This window comes from Hyaena hyaena, unplaced genomic scaffold, assembly GCF_003009895.1.
Source record: "Hyaena hyaena isolate Hyena2069 unplaced genomic scaffold, ASM300989v1 scaffold_682, whole genome shotgun sequence".
Classification (NCBI taxonomy): domain Eukaryota; kingdom Metazoa; phylum Chordata; class Mammalia; order Carnivora; family Hyaenidae; genus Hyaena; species Hyaena hyaena.
The window spans coordinates 434,909-451,803 of record NW_024081315.1 but is presented as its reverse complement, the minus strand read 5'-3'; the positions used below and the strand labels follow the sequence as shown (position 1 = coordinate 451,803).

Genomic DNA, 16,895 nt, shown 5'->3' with positions numbered 1-16,895 from the left:
TTGGAAAATATCTTTCCCTCACAAGGGCACTGCATGTATGAGAAGGGGAGAGGTAAAGTAGTTCCTTAATGGTTCAAGTTGATTCTTCATCAGGGAGAACCTCCAAATCTACTAGACGGTCAAGAAAATTACCCAATAGATGGCCAAACCCTGGCCTACAAAATAAGGCTTATTTGTTAAAATCAACATTAAAAAGAGGACTTATGCTAAAATTGCTTGTGTATGATAAATAATAACTAAAGGATCAAACTCTAATAATGCTAAGACATGTCTAATAGCATTAATAATGAAGAAAGATTTTATATCTTACCAGATTTCTTTTTTTCAGATAATTTGCTTGGTGTCTTAAAATTATTGATTTCTTCCATTGTAATAATTGCTCTAGGTCCTATGATGAAAATAAATTGAAAGTTACACTGAAATTCTACAGGATACAACTCTCATTCATGAAGAAAAAAATCCTATAACACTATGACTCATTTTATCATATGAACATAAAACCTGAGAACTGAAAAAGACCAAGACAAATATTTACTCTAATTTTGTTTACAATGAGAAAACTAAAACCTAGAGAGGTACAACTACTTGCCCAACGTCACTGTTTGTTTGAATTAAAAAGCAATATATGCACTTGGCAAAAAAGGATAATATATACACTTGGTTAAAAAAAACAAAGTCACCTAGTACAAAAAGGTAAAGGTAAGTTTCCCTCTCATACTTCTCAGAGGTCACTGTTCACAGGTCTTTTATGACCTTTAAAAAAAGGGAAACAAATATTCACCAGATGATGAAAAAACAAAATATGGTATACACTACACACAGCAGAATATTATTCAGTCAGAAGAAAGAGTCCTTATATATACTCCAAAGTGAATGAACCTTAAGAACATTATGCTACAGCAGGAGTGCTGATGCATAGGGGCACATGTACCCCAATGTTCATAGCAGCACTCTCAACAATAGCCAAATCATGGAAGGAACCTAAGTGTCCATCAACTGATGAATGTATCAAGAAGATGTGGTATATTTATACAATGGAATGCTACATGGCAATGAGAAAGAGTGAAATCTGGCCATTTGTAGCAACATGGATGGAACTAGAGGGTGTTATGCTGAGCGAAATAAGTCAGGCAGATAGGGACAAATACCATATGTTTGCACTTATAGGTGGATTAGGAGGAAGTTAACAGAGGATGATGTGGGAGAAGAAGGGAGAAAATAGTTGGGGATTGGGAGGGAGGCAAACCATGAGAGACTCTTGAATGCTGAGAACAAACTGAGAGCTGATGGGGGTGGGGGAGAAGGGAAGTTATGGGGTTATCGGCATGGGGGAGGGCACTTGTTGGGATGAGCACTGGGTGTTATATGTAAACCAGCTTGACAATAAACTATTTAAGAAAAAAAAAAAAAAAAGAACATTATGGTAAGGGAAAGAAGCCAGAGACAAGATGCCACATGCATGATTCCATTTGCACAAAGTGTCCAAAAGAAGCAAATCCACAGACAGAAAATAGATTACAGGTTGCTAGCGGCTGGGGAGAATGGAGAACATAGAGTGACTGCTAATGGGTATGGGGTTTCCTTTTGTGATGATAAAATTAGGTAGTGACTTAATATATTCAACTCTGACTATTCCTTAAATCACCAAATTATATCCTTTCAGAAACTGAATTTTATTATAGTGAACTATATCTCAATAAGTTCTGTAAAAATTGTCTATGAACAGAAAATGTACATACTGCAAATACAAGCAATTAATCCAAGCTTTTCATTTCTTCTGTAACATATTTCTTAAAGAATATTTTAAATAAAAACTTTAAATATTACTTTTTTCTTTTTTTAAAAAAGTTAGGTTTCATATCAGAGTATTTTAAAGCAAACTGTTTCTACATGTCTATAAGCTTGCTCGGTTTGTCTATAAAAAATCTGGGAGCAGATAAAGGGTTTGTATCCAAAATATATAAAGAACTTATACGACACCAAATAATAATAATTTAATTAAAAATGGGCAGAAGACATGAACATTTTTCCAAAGAAGACACAGATGACCAACAGGTACATGAAAAGATGTTCATCATCACCCCATCAGGGAAATGCAAATCAAAACCACAATGAGATATCACCTTACACCTGTCAGAATGGCTAAAATCAACAATGCAAGAAACATCAAGTGTTGGCAGGGATGTGGGGAAAAAGGAAGCCTTGCCCACTGTTGGTGGGAATGCAAACTGGTGCAGCCACTGTGGAAGACAGTATAGAGGTTCTTCAAAACCTGCAAACAGAACTACCCTATGGAGGAAAAAAAAAAATAACTGCTCTGTGACCCAGTAATCTCACTACTGGATCAAAAACACAAAAACACTAATTCAAAGGGATACATGCAACCTGAAGTCTACTGCAGCATTATTTACAATAGCCAAATTATGGAAGCAACTCAAGTGTCAATCAATGAATGGATAAAAATGATGTGGTTTAGGGACGCCTGGGTGGCTCAGTCAGTTAAGCGTCCAACTTCAGCTCAGGTCATGATCTCATAGTTCGTGGGTTCGAGCCCCATGTCAGGCTCTGTGCTGACAGCTAGCTGAGAGCCTGGAGCCTGCTTCAGATTCTGTACCTCCTTTTCTCTGACCCTCCCCTGCTCGCTCGCTCTCTCTCTCTCTCTCTCTCTCAGAAATAAATAAAACATTAAAAAAAACCACTTCTGTTTAAAAGATGATGTGGTTTGGGGCGCCTGGGTGGCTTAGTCGGTTAAGCATCCGACTTTCGCTTAGGTCATGATCTCACGGTTTGTGGGTTCGAGCCCCGCGTCGGGCTCTGTGCTGACTGCCAGCTCAGAGCCTGGAGCCTGTTTCACAGTCTGTGTCTCCCTCTCTCTCTGACCCTCCCCTGTTCACGCTGTCTCTCTCTCTCTCTCTCTCCTAGAAAAAAAAAAAAAAAAAGATGATGTGGTTTATATATGCGATGGAATATTTCTCAGCATAAAAAAGAATGAAAGCTTACCATGTGCAACAACATGGATGGATCTAGAGAGTATAATGCTAAGTGAAATAAGCCTGTCAGAAAAAGACAAGCAGGGGGGAGATAGGGGAGTGGGAGTGGGTGGGTGAAATAGGTGAAGGGGATTAAGAACACACTTACCTTGATGAGCACTGAGCAATACATTGAATTGCTGAATCACTATATTGTACACCTGAAATGAATATAACTATATTCTAACTATATTCACTGTATGCTAACTACACTGGAATTAAAATTAAAAAATAAGTTATAAATTGGGAGACAGAGAGACCGTATGTTTAAATTTTGTATAGAGCCCTAATAAATAGCATTTTAAAAAACTCTGCCAAGAAAAATCACCTCAAAAGCCCAGCTTTAATTGTCTATGAATGAGAACTTTGAGGTTTCTTAAAAAATGTGGCTACAATCACTGCTGTCTTTGGATTTACCTGAATTTAGAACACCAAAGATCCCCTTTCCATGCAAATATACATGAATTTTACCAAGCAAAACATTTAACTAGAAGGGAGGAACACATTTTCAGAACAAGTTTCAGACTTTTCAGGAAGGATAAACTATTTTAACAGAGTGGGTGGGAGCAGCTACTTCTACTTTTGAAATAATTTCCCATGTAGTTCTGATTCCCATTCTTCCATTTTCATTCATCACACTCACAAGAAGTTGTGGAGGAGCACCGCAGTGATCTTCTAAGACTTTTATCTACCTAAGGCAAGCTACTCTTCATTCACTCAGTCAACAAACATTAATGAGCATGTATGTGTACTAGGCACTATTCTAGGCGCTGGAGACCCAGCAGTGAACAAAACCCAAACAAACAGTAAAATAAGAGTCTCATGCTCTACCGACTGATTTAGAAGGGCGCACAAACAGTAAAATAAATACATTAGATAACAGTATATAGTCAGGGGAGATATACACCAGTGAATGGAGGCAGAGTATTGGGAAAGGGCTTGAAATTTGAGTTAGGATGGTCAAGGGAGGTCTCCCTGAGACTCATTCGAAGGAAGTGAGGGAGCTAGCACACGCAAACATCTAGGGAAGTACGCAGGACAAAAGTAGTGAATATAAAGGCCCTGAGGCAGAAATGTTCAAGGAAAAGCTAGGAGGGCAGGACTAGGAAAGGGAAAAGGAAATGAACAAACTGAGCTTGGGAATGAAAAGTAGCAAATCAAGTAGAGCACTGAAGCCATAAAGAACTCCGCTTTTATTCATACAGTGTGGGTCACAGTAAGGATTTCAGCTCTTGCTGAGAAAAGGGAAGCTATTGGAGGGCTTTACAAAGATGAGTGATATACTCCATTGTAGGTTTCAACAGGATCACTCATGCTTGTGTTTATTAACTGAAGGAGAACAAGGATGGATGCAATCAGACCAAGAGAGTGGCTACTGTAATCATCCAGGAAAGATATGGTGGCTTAGATCAGGATGGTAGCAGTTAGAGAGTGTGAGAAACGGTTGGGTTCTGTATGTATTATGAATCTGGAACCTGTAAGATTTCCCAATGTTTGGATTTTTGTTAGGAACGAGAGAAAAGTCAAGGACAGCTCTAAGTTTTCAGACAGCAGCTGGAAGAATAGAGGCACCATTACTGAAACCAGGAACTCAGTTTTGAATGCCTGATTAAACATTCGAGTAAAAACGTGAAATAGGCAGCTGGATGTAGGTCTGAAATCCAAGTTGAAGACACAAGTTTGTGGCACATCAGCATGTATATGGCATTAAAACCAAGACACTGGATAAGACCACCTAAAGAGTACATATATATAGAAAACACAAAGCTCTGAGGAAGCTCAACATAAGAAATGAGGAAAAGAGTAACCTGAGAAGGAGCCAGAAAGCTAGAATGAAAAAAAAAATCTTATTAAGTATGTTGTCCTAGAAATTTTACTGCCTTGTAAATAAGTCTCATTGCCTTTAAGGATTTCATATTTAGAAGCAGCATAAGTGTTAACAATTTAAGCAAGTCTTTGAACACTACATTCTAGAACAAACAAGTCATCTAAATTTAAACAAGTCCTTTTTTTAAAATTAAGTTTATTTATTTATTTATCTTGAGGGAAAGAGGGCACAAGCGGGAGAGGGGCAGCAAGAAGGAGAGGGAGAATCTGAAGGAGACTCCGCACCACGGAGTCAGACCTGGATGTGGGGCTGGAACTCAAGAATGGTGAGACCATGACCTTGAACTGAGCCGAAAGCAAGAGAGGGTCACTCGACTGACTGAATCACCCAGGGCCCCTAAACAAGTCTTTTAACATTAGTGTTATTAGTTCGGACTCGATCCCACTTTCCACTCCAAGCTACTTACATCTAAATAGGCCACAAGCTATCCATCCCACATTTGCCTGAGGCACCTTTTTCCTAAACACAATTTAGGCCTCAGTCTGACAGACAGCTTATGGCCACTAGCCCAAACTCTCAGCTATTATATATAATCTCTCTATATCTATCTATCTATCTATCTATCTATCTATTAATTGCTAAATAACCATTGTAATCTAAATCACAAAATTCCTACGAAGGCAGCAGCATAAAATTGTGATGATTTTATATGAAATACAATAAAAATGAGAGTAGTATGACTGTGGGCAAAATATTATAGTCTATGGAGTACTTAGGATATTTTTTAAAAAATCAAGTACTGTTTAAGAAGCAGTATTTAAAAATTAACAGAGCTCAGCAAGCTAATCAAAAAGATCTATTGGATCAGATGTCAATAACTTTTGGAGCCTAAGCCACCCTAGGACTAAACAAATACATGGAGGGGTGCCTGGGTGGCTCAGTCGGTTGGGCAACCGACTTCGGCTCAGGTCATGATCTCACGGTTCATAGGTTCCAGCCCCGCGTCGGACTCTGTGCTGACAGCTAGCTCAGAGCCTGGAGCCTGCTTCAGATTCTGTGTCTCCCTCTCTCTGACCCTCCCCTGCTCACGCTGTCTCTCTCTCTCTCTCTCTCTCAGAAATAAATAATTTTTAAAAAGTTAAAATTAAAAAAAAATACATGGATACTAGGCAGAGCTGAAATCTATAGATAGGCAGGGGGAAAAAAAGAAAAAAACAAAATGACAGAATTGGTAACAGTAATTGACAAAAGGAAAATGGAGGGTAAAGGTAGACTGAAAAAAAAGACAAAGTTCTGATCAGATTATTTCTAAGGTGCTGTACACTTTACACCCTATAGATTCTTGGACGTAGAGGCACAGGCTGTTCATGCCCTGATCCAGGAGCGTATAGAGTGAGAGCTGGTTGTTAAAATTCTTCTTCCACCTACTCAGTCACCTCACTTGAAAAATGGAAGCAACATCAGGTGAGAAGTTCAAGGAAGAGAAGTGTGCTTCATACTCTTTCTCAATCCCCACCCTCTCCATTCCCACCAGAAATCCTTCACCAATTCTAGCGGCCCCTACGAGCTGGAATTGAGACTCACTCGGCTGCAGGGTCATGAACCCCCGTTTCCACCAAGCACGAGCCCCAGTGTTCGGATCTGGTGCATCTAAGCTGTACCTAAACACTGGGGTCTCGCCTCAAGCAGAGACCTGGGCCTCACGGTCTATAAACCCAGTTGTAAAATAACGGCACCCCGCCAGATCGGTCCTCACCATCACCTTCTCCTACGGATCTTCCTTAAAAGTACAGTTTGCTAGGCTGCGCTGGAGAAAAGGGCGATTTCTATCTTGAAATCCCCACCCTACCCGTGATTCACATGCACGCTCGGGCTTGGGTCACAAACATTTTTCGAAAGGTAATTTCCAGTTTAACGCCACATTCCCAGCGTCTTCATCTTTCCCCTCTAGGGAAGCCTGACAAGCTGTTCAGGATGCCTAAACAGCACACTAGGGACATGTCGAGTTGGCTGGTTGGATATACGGATGTAAGAAGATAAAAATGTTGAAATGTATTTTTCTTCCTCTTTCCAAAAAGTTCCCACCACTCTTTTAGCCAATCATTAGATCCATATGGCCTCAAAGAGAATGCAAATGTAACAGCAGCAGAAAAAAGGAAAAAATGTTAAAAGATTCTTTTTTTTTTTTCCTTTTGCTTCTTACTCGGCTTTTGAAAGTCAGAAGGGTAGGCCCTGAATGGAGAGACTGGAGTTTATGCCATAAAAAGGTGACGATGCAGCTATTACTTGGGGCATAACCAGCCTAGAGCCAAATAGATTTTGGGGTTCTTCTACCTAAACCAAAGATTCCAGGCCATTTATACACTGGAAGAAATAACCAGTCCAAGTTGGAAGCTGTTTCCATGACAACTGACTGGTATGTAGGATTTTGAGATTAACAATTCCATTTCACAGGCAATAACATTAAACTTGTGAGGCACCATTACTGAAACCAGGAACTCAGTTTTGAATGCCTGATTAAACATTCGAGTAAAAACGTGAAATAGGCAGCCCTCTAGGCCCCTGAACTGTCACGGAGCAAAGCAAAGGCGTCGGGTCGGGGGCGTTCAGCTCCAACCCGGTCCCACGCGTGGCCAAGGGTCCGCAAAAAGCTCCCCTTACCGCAGCCGCGCCGGGGTGGAGAGGTCCAGGCCAAGGCTATCTCGAAAACTGATCCCGCGTGGCCGCCAACAAGACCCTCAGCGGCTGCCTCAGCGCCCCGCCACCTGCCAACAGACGAACTTGGTAACAGTCGTTGTGACGCGACACTCCCCGCTTTCAAACCCGCGCGCACCGCCCCTGAGCGGCCGCAAACTACGGGTTGGCGCGAAGGACATAACAAGCCGTTCTTGCCGTTCTTGCTCCTTCCCGGCCTTTTCCAGTCTCGGCGAGCGCATCTTGCTGTCAAACCGGGATGCCTTGAAGACAAATAAAAGGAAGAAGTTCAGGAAAGAACAAACTGATTTTTATAGCCATTGTCAGCCTTTCACGGGGACAATTCCGGTTAAAAAGAAATATACATGTACTTAAGGCTGAAATTCTTCCCCAATTACACTGTTCTCAAAATGTGTAATGATTATTACATAAATTTTTATTACAGACTTATTTGGTCGCGAAACACTCTAACTAGAAATGCATTAGCCTAGAGTAACAATTATTTTTGGCTATGAAGAAAAATAGTTATCTAGAAATTTTGCTAACTCGTAATTACCACATTCAGTTCAACATTTGTTCATTTATTTCATTCACAGAGCACCTACCAGGAGTGTATTGAATGCACGCTGCATAGGATGGACGATAGTAGTTACTACAAGAAGCACACAGATGAAGTCATAGAAGGACCTCCTGCGCAAGAGGTTAGACTCTGTGGGGCAGGAGGAGGAGGGAAGGGATGAGGAAATGCCCTAAGAAACACACACACACACACACGCACACACACATTATACAAAAAAGACTATTTTGTAGGTCATTATGATCATAAACTCATTTTTCAAATGAGGACACTATGGCACAGAGATGTTAAGTCATTGGCCTAAAGTCACAGAGCTAATAAATGGTACAGTCAGAATTTGAACCCATGTTGAACTTAGACTTCCTCTTTAACAAATGTGCTCAAACTCTCTTCCCCCCCCCCCCCCCCCCACCTCCACTTCCAGGGCCTTCCCATTTGGTCCCCCTCTGCTAAGCATAGATGGTCTCATTGCACCTTCCTATCTGCATGTTAACTTTTTTTGTAGAGACATAATATAAACTTCATCATCTTTTTTTTTTTAATGTTTATTTTTGAGAGAGACAGAGACAGAGTGTGAGTTGGGCAGGGGCAGAGAGAGAGTGAGACACAGAATCTGAAGCAAGATCCCAGCTCAAAGCCCAACGCAGGGCTTAAACCCACAAACTGCGAGATCATGACCTGAGCCAAAGTTGAACTGGCTGAACCACCCAGGCACCCTAACTTCATCACCTTTTAATTTTTTTTTTAATCTGAGAGAGAGAGAGAGAGAGGGAGAGAGAGAGAGCGAGCGAGCAGGGGAGGAAGCAGAGGAAAAGAGTCTTTTTTTTTTATTAATTTAAAAAAATTGTTTATTTTTGAGAGAGAGAGGCAGGGAGATACAGAATCTGAAGTAGACTCCAGGCTCTGAGCTATCAGCACACAGCCCAATGTGGGGCTTGAACTCAGATCATGAGATCATAACCAGAGCTGATGTCAGATGCTTCACTGATTGAACACCCAGGCATCAGGACAAAAAGAAAGACTGAGAGAGAGAGACAGTCTTAAGCAGGCTCCACGCTCGGCACAGAGCCCAATTTGGGGCTTCATCTTATGCCCCTGGGATCCTGACCTGAGCCGAAATCAAGAGTCAGGCACTCAACTTGCTGAGCCACCCAGACACCTCTACCCTGCTCATCTTTTAAAACAAAAATTCTATAATTTTCTACATTTTTAATTAAATCCTATATTTTTATAATTCTCTATTTTCTATTCTTACTGGCTAATAAAATCCTGCCTAAAGCTACAGACTTATAGCTTCATTAACCACTGCTTGTGGAAAAAAACTCAAGGGAGATGAGGGTATTGACACAGGTGTAACATGAGGCAGAAAATATTCACGAGAATGAAAGCCCTTGGGTACAGACTTATAGCCATCCTGTTCCCCATCTTGCAACCGAAAAATATCTCCAGAGATTATCGAGAGAAACATCTGAACTTCACAAGTTTAATGTTATTGCCTGTGAAATGGAATTGTTAATCTCAAAATCCTACATACCAGTCAGTTGTCATGGAAACAGCTTCCAACTTGGACTGGTTATTTCTTCCAGTGTATAAATGGCCTGGAATCTTTGGTTTAGGTAGAAGAACCCCAAATTCTATTTGGCTCTAGGCTGGTTATGCCCCAAGTAATAGCTGCATCGTCACCTTTTTATGGCATAAACTCCAGTCTCTCCATTCAGGGCCTACCCTTCTGACTTTCAAAAGCCGAGTAAGAAGCAAAAGGAAAAAAAAAAAAGAATCTTTTAACATTTTTTCCTTTTTTCTGCTGCTGTTACATTTGCATTCTCTTTGAGGCCATATGGATCTAATGATTGGCTAAAAGAGTGGTGGGAACTTTTTGGAAAGAGGAAGAAAAATACATTTCAACATTTTTATCTTCTTACATCCGTATATCCAACCAGCCAACTCGACATGTCCCTAGTGTGCTGTTCAGGCATCCTGAACAGCTTGTCAGGCTTCCCAAGATGTGGAAATGCATCTGTGTCATCCCTTTCCAGGGAGAGGACCTCGGATATGCCATGCAGCCTGTTTCTTCTCACACAGCTTTAGTTTTCAGGAAACTTCTTTTTTTCAATTGGACATATCACAAACCCTAGCCTAATGACAACATTTAACTAATATATCTTTCAAAGTAATTTCTGGACCCAACTCAGGGGCTCGAATTCATAACCCCAAGATTAGGAGTCAGACGCTCTATTGACTGAGCCATCCAGGTGCTCCCTTAACTAATATTCTTGATGAAACTACTGTATGCCAGCCACAGGATGACATACCAGGGAAACAGCAAGATCAACAACTTGGCCTCTTTTTTTTTAAGAGTATACTGTCTATTGGGGAATTGTTCTGCAAAAGACCCTGGAAGAGAGTGACAAGACAAGCTAGCAAATGGGAAAAAATATTTGTGAACCACATATCTGCAAAGGATTTGTACCTAGACTTTGAAATAAAACTCTCAAAATTCAACAGTGGAGGAAACCAACAATACAGACAGAAAATGGGCAAAAGACATTGTAAAAGGCTAAACTAATGGCCCCAAAGATGGCAGGATCTAATCTCTGGAATCTGTAAGCATTAGCTCATTTGAAAATCAAGGCTTTGCAGATGGGATTAAGTTAAAGGATGTTGAGATGGGGAGTTTATCCAGGATTACCCAGAGAGCCCTAAATGCAATCATATGTGTTCTTCTGCGAGGAGGCAGAGGTGATTTGACACATACACACGTACATACTTAAAGGGGAAGGCAATGTGAAGATGGAGCAGAGAGAAATTTGAAGATGTGGCCCTGTGGCCACAAGCCAAGGAACACCAGCAGCCATCAGAAGCTGGGGGAGGCAAAGCATGGATTAACCCTCCTCACTCACACCCTAGTCCACAAGGATCCAGCCAAAGCCTGCTATAGCCTCAGGATGATGTTTCTGACTATCACCTTGGCCCCTCTGCACTTACTCTCACAAAGAAACCAACCACCTTTGCCTAATTTTTGTCGTCTGCTTCATGGAGAAGGGAAATGGTAAAACACCAGGCAAATGTAACATCTTAGCATAGCTTCATTACTTTTGGCTTCATACTCTGCCCCCTCTCCCTGAGGAGAGTAAAAGGGCAATCAGGATTGTGGATGGATTGTGATCAAGAGATGGAAACGTTTGAGGATAGAGAAGAGAAAACAAGAATGGGAATATCAGTAAACTCTAAGAGGGACTCTGCTTGCCTGGGGTGGCGTCTGAATGCTGAGGATCTGGGAGAGGGTTCAGCTGTGGCCTTGGACTGAAGCAGGAGCCAGGAAGCCCTCCACACAGCTGCCTCTAGGAAAGCTGAACTCCACCAGTCTTTACTCAACCTCAGTGGCTAAAGATTTCCACTTGCAGCTCTCTGATTTTTCCTACCGCCCAATGAGAAGGGAATTTTGCTGGTTCTGGGAATACGAGGCTTGAAAAACAAGAAGTGCTTTGGAAAATGTGCTGGGATCAGAGTGGCCTGTAATTGATGAGTTCCTTCCTCCACTGTGGTCCAGAGACCTGAGAAGATGTGGCTGAGAATTCTAACCTCCCTCAGGGAAGACGCCTACTTAATGCCTAACAAAGATGAGTATTCCAGCCTCTGTGATTGTGGGAGACTTCTGGGCTGGCCCTGACACGCGGCCACAGTTTGGGCACCCTGACATTGTTTTTGCTCCATAGTGTTCTTTGCTTTCTAATTCAGCCAAAAAACATTTTCTTGATTCTCAGCTCCCTGGGATGAATCAATACAGTGAGTAATAGGAGGGAGATTTTGGTGGCTTGTATTTTAACTACTCAATACCCACCTGGAATGTATAGAGAGCTTAGAAGAAAGGGAAGGCCTGCTTGCTTCATGCTACTAGAGATTATCCCACCACAAGGCAACAGATTGTGTGATGAGAAATAGACCAGATGATCTCAAGACATCTGAAAATCATAGGTTCAGTGCCTTCTCCCCAGGAAGATAATTAAATGGAGAAGCTGGTCAGGCTGTACACACATGTACCATATATTAAAACCAATGAGCCAGAATCATAAAAATAAGCCCAAAGCTTGTTATCACCAAAACACCCTTAACCAGAGATCACTTTTCCAGTAACATGATACATGCAGTTTTTCAAATAATTACTCTGCAGGGACTGTACAGAGCTAAGTGGATGTCAGAAGAGAAGGACCCCCCAATATCCCCAAAGCTATGACCCCTCATGTACCTGTTAATATTCTCAGCACAAATTCAGCCATCCTGAAACAGAACAGTCCTAAGCTAGGCGTGTAGCTTTGAAGAAGTGGGTACTACAGTGAGCAGGAGTTATTTATTACTTATTTACACTATAAATTGGAACTAGGTAGACTTTGATGAGGCTCTTTTCTGTGCATGGAAAGAGAAATTACACTTTAAGAACTGGCTCCTGAAAATTCCAGAAGTGGGTAAACTCATTCATCCCCTCCCTCCTTCTCTTACTCATTCATTTTTCTATTGCATAAATGATCCTGAGCCAGATGCTAAAGGTTAGAAAGATGAAAACAAACAAAAACACCCTGCCTTTAGGAAGTCTGTAGACTCGTTAGCAAATAGATACAATACAGTGTGTTAAGTAGAAAATTGAGAGCCTCTGCTTGAAGGGTGGGGAAGATTTCTCTGATGTGGGTCTTGCAGGATGAAAAGTTTGCCTGAGCATCCTGATTGGTGGGTGGAACAGGAGTGGCAGGGCTCTCCCAGCAGAGGAGTGCATGGAGCCATGAGAAAGGATATACAGTTTTTGAGCAATACATAGCTGGGAACGTGACTGGGAAAATAGGTAGAAGTCAGATCAGAGGCTTTTCTGATGGTAGGAATTAGGATTTTGTTTTGTAGGTGGTAGAGGGATTTAAAGCAAGATTGTTGTACAATCAGATTCACATTAGAGGAAGAGATCTCCTTGGTGTGTGTTGGTGGGCAGACAACTGGAGATTGTCCAGGTGAGAATTGGGGAGAATTAAACTGGCCAGTGACGGTGGGCTGGATGTACAAAATTAATCTAGGTAGTGTTTGCCGGGCAGAATCAACTTGTAAGAATTGTGAGGCTTTTAGAGGCCCATTGCCAAAACAAAAGGAGGTTAGTCCCTCAGGAAGAGTATTGGAATGTGGTCGAAAGAGGAAAAAGGCCAAAAGGTCTTTCCCAGATATTGTTCCCCTGTGGTGGGGAGAGACAGAAAGTTGAAAGGAAAGGAAACTAGGAAAGGATTCTACCAAGCTGAACTGACATCACATTGATTTCCCTTGTGGTTTAGATGTAAAAATTCATTTGTACATAGTTAGAAATTCCAGGCCAGATCAAGACTGTAAGCATGCGTTTTTACATCTTCTGTTAAGTTTCTTTAAAAAAAGAGGTCTACTTTAAAAAATGGATTTATTATAATTCGTGTTGAGTCAAAATTCACATACAGTAAGATGCATAGATTTTATATGCACAATTGATAAGTTTGACTTATCTCACACCAATATACAAATGTATACCTCTGAATAATAGATACCGAAATCAGAAATTTCCCTCTGCCCCCTTTCTGATAATCCATAGATTGCACAATGCACAATTTTATTTCTAGTGCGAAATAGTATCATATTGTGTTTTTAATTTCTGTTTCCCTGATAACTAATGATATTGAGCATCCTTTCATGTGCCTATTGATTATTCACATTCTTCTATAGTGTTCAAGTATTTAGCCCAGTTTTTCTTTTCTTTTTTTAAGAATTTATTTATTTTTGAGAGTCAGGGGAGAGCACCAGCGAGAGAGGGACAGAGAGAGAGGGAGACAGGATCCAAAGCAGGCTCTGGGCCGAGAATGGAGCTCAAACTCATGAACTGTGAGATCAGGACCTAAGCTGAAGTCAGGCACTGAACTGAATGAGGCACCAAGGCACCCCTAGCTGATATTTTCAATTTGGTTGTTTGTCTTTTATTATTGACTTATAGAAGTTGTGTATATACTCTGAATGCAAATCTTCCATTGGATACATGTAATGCAAATATTTTCTCCCTGGCTTTGGCTTGTCTTTTGATTTTCTTGACATCTTTTGAGGAACAGGTTTTTAAATTTTTGATGAAATCCAACTTAACAGTTTTTCATGTCTTTCATGTCCAGCATTTTTATGTCCTTTCTAAAAAGACTTGGCTTAACCCAAGGTTACAAAGATACTCTCCTAAGTTTTCTTCCAGAAGCTTTTAGTTTTTAGCTTTTAATTTAGGTTTATGATCGCCTCAACTTTTGTGTATGGCATGAGGTAGGGGTCAAGGTTGATTTTTGCACACATATATCCAGTTCTTCCAGCATTGTTTCCTGAAAAGACTTTCCCCCATTGAATTACCTTGGTGACTTTGTTGAAAATCAATTGACAGTGTACATGTAGGTATATTTCTCAACTTCTTAATGTTTCATTGAGAATTTGTTGTCCTTATGCCAAAATCATATTGTGTTGATTGTTATAATATTATAGCAAGTCTTTAAAAATCAGGTACTGGAAGCTTTCCACTGTGTTTGTTATTTACAATGTTGTTTGGACTATTCTAGGTTCTTTTCCATATATTTCAGAAATAAAAAATATCAATTAAAAATTTTTTAATGTTTATTTATTTTTGAGAGAGAGAGAGTACAAGCAAGGGAGGGGCAGAGAGAGAGGAAGACATAGAATCTGAAGCAGCTCCAGGAATGAATCCTACTTCATCATGGTGAATAATTCTTTTAATATACTGTTGAATTCAGGGGCGCCTGGGTGGCTTAGTCGGTTAAGCGTCCGACTTTCACTTAGGTCATGATCTCGCGATTTGTGGGTTCGAGCCCCGCGTCGGGCTCTGTGCTGACTGCCAGCTCAGAGCCTGGAGCCTGTTTCAGTCTGTGACTCCCTCTCTCTCTGACCCTCCCCTGCTCACGCTGTCTCTCTCTCTCTCCTAGAAATAAATAAAACATTAAAAAAAAAATTTAAAAAAGAAAAAAATATACTGTTGAATTCAATTTGCTAGTATCTTATTGAGAATTTTTGCATCCATGTTCATCAGGGATATTAGCCTGTTATTCCCCTTTTTTAGTGGGGTCTTTAGCTGGTTATGGGAATCAAGGTAATGCTTGCCTCATAGAATGGGTTTGGAAGCTTCCTTTCTGTTTCTAAAATACCGAATGCTTCACAAATTTGCATTCATCCATGCACAGAGGCCATGCTAAAATTCTCTGTGTCATTCTAATTTTATTACATGTGCTGCCCACATAAACACAATCTTTTTTATTTATCTTTTGATTGCTTTGGATTTAATTTTCTCTTTTTTTTTTTAATTCTAATTTTTTCCCTAGCTTCTTAAGGTAGAGACTTAGATCATGAATTTTAAATATTTTTTCTTTTATTATGTGAGTATTTAAAGCTATACATTCCCTGTAAGCATTTCTTTAGCTGCATCAGATAGCTTTTTTTTTTTTTTTTTTTTAACATTTACTTATTTTTAAGAGACAGAGACAGAGCATGAGTGGGGGAGGAGCAGAGAGAGAGAGGGAGACATAGAATCTGAAGCAGGCTCCAGGCTCTGAGCTGTCAGCAGAATCTGACACGGGGCTCAAACTCATGAACCAAGATCATGATGTGAGCCAAAGTTGGATGCTCAACCGACTGAGTCACCCAGGCGCCCCTTCTTTTGTTTTTTGTTTTTTTTTAGGATAGATTTTGACATATTGCATTTTCATTATATTTTAGTTTAAAATATTTTCTAATTTCTCTAGTGATCTATTCTTTAATTCAGGCTTATTTAGAAGTATGATTATTAATTTCCAAGCATTTAAAGGGTTTTTTTTATAGCTTAGTATTACTGATTTCTAATTTAATTCCATTTAGTTAGAGAACATATTTCACAAGATTTTAAAAAATTTATTGGGACTTATTTTTATGACCCCAACACATGGTCTATATTAGAGAAATTTCCATGTTCATGTTTAGAAACAGTATATTCTGCAGTTTGGAATGGATTACTCTATGAAGGTCAGTTAAATAAAGTTGGTTGATGGAGTTGTTCTCAATGTAAAACAACATATATTCTATTTATATAATGACTGCTATATCCTTACTGATTTTCCTTCTACTTTTTCTATCAATTCTTTAGAGAAGGATGTTGAAATCTTGAATTATGTTTCTAGATTTGTCTGTTCTTTCTCTTAGTTTTGTTGGTTTTTGCTTCCAGAGTATTAAACCCTAAGTGATCCCATGTTTTCTCATCGAGAGGCACAGAATACTGGTTGTGTCCCTTTTATTGATAGTAGTTACTAATGGTCAGTTCCTTGGTCCATTAACTTATTAGGATTACATAAAGTTGATATTTTAGTTCTATCAGTTCCTTGTAATTTAGTGGGTTTCTTCTCAGCTACTATTTAAAAAAAATTTTTAATACTTATTTATTTTTTTATTTAAATATTTTTTATTTATTTCTAGGAGAGAGAGAGAGACAGCATGAGCAGGGGAGGGTCAGAGAGAGAGGGAGACACAGACTCTGAAATTGGCTCCAGGCTCTGAGCTGGCAGTCAGCCCAGAGCCCGACGCGGGGCTCGAGCCCACGAACCGCGAGATCATGACCCAAGCGAAAGTCGGACGCTTAACCGACTAAGCCACCCAGGCGCCCCTAATACTTATTTATTTTTGAGAGAGAGGGAACAGCAGGGGAGGGGCAGAGAGAGAGGGAGACAGAGAATCTGAAGCAGGCTCAGCTCTGTCAGTACAA

The 16,895-nt window shown here is 40.3% G+C and overlaps 1 protein-coding gene, 1 long non-coding RNA gene and 1 other non-coding gene across 4 annotated transcripts in view; 1 reads left to right on the top strand and 2 right to left on the bottom strand.

The window, feature by feature from the left end:
- PBK (PDZ binding kinase) overlaps positions 1-7,640 on the bottom strand; it is a 30,460-nt gene extending 22,820 nt beyond the window's left edge. Inside the window, exons 1-2 of one of the 2 annotated variants that reach the window (XM_039217359.1) lie at positions 7,519-7,640; positions 311-388 (exon numbers count right to left, since the gene is read on the bottom strand). In XM_039217359.1, coding sequence (XP_039073290.1) covers positions 311-368 — 58 coding nt within the window. In that variant the 5' untranslated portion in view covers positions 369-388; positions 7,519-7,640. Of the gene's footprint in view, positions 1-310; positions 389-6,613; positions 6,804-7,518 lie in introns of those variants that run through there. The other variant, XM_039217360.1, reaches the window with a different exon arrangement.
- Positions 7,641-8,150: 510 nt separating this feature from the next.
- The window catches only part of LOC120220306, a 32,973-nt gene continuing 24,228 nt past the window's right edge, over positions 8,151-16,895 (top strand). The window contains exon 1 of the long non-coding RNA XR_005525533.1: positions 8,151-8,252. This is a non-coding gene — a long non-coding RNA (uncharacterized LOC120220306). The remainder of the gene's footprint in view (positions 8,253-16,895) is intronic.
- On the bottom strand, positions 15,305-15,410 carry LOC120220310. Its single transcript, XR_005525535.1, has one exon. It is a non-coding gene; the product is annotated as a U6 spliceosomal RNA (small nuclear RNA).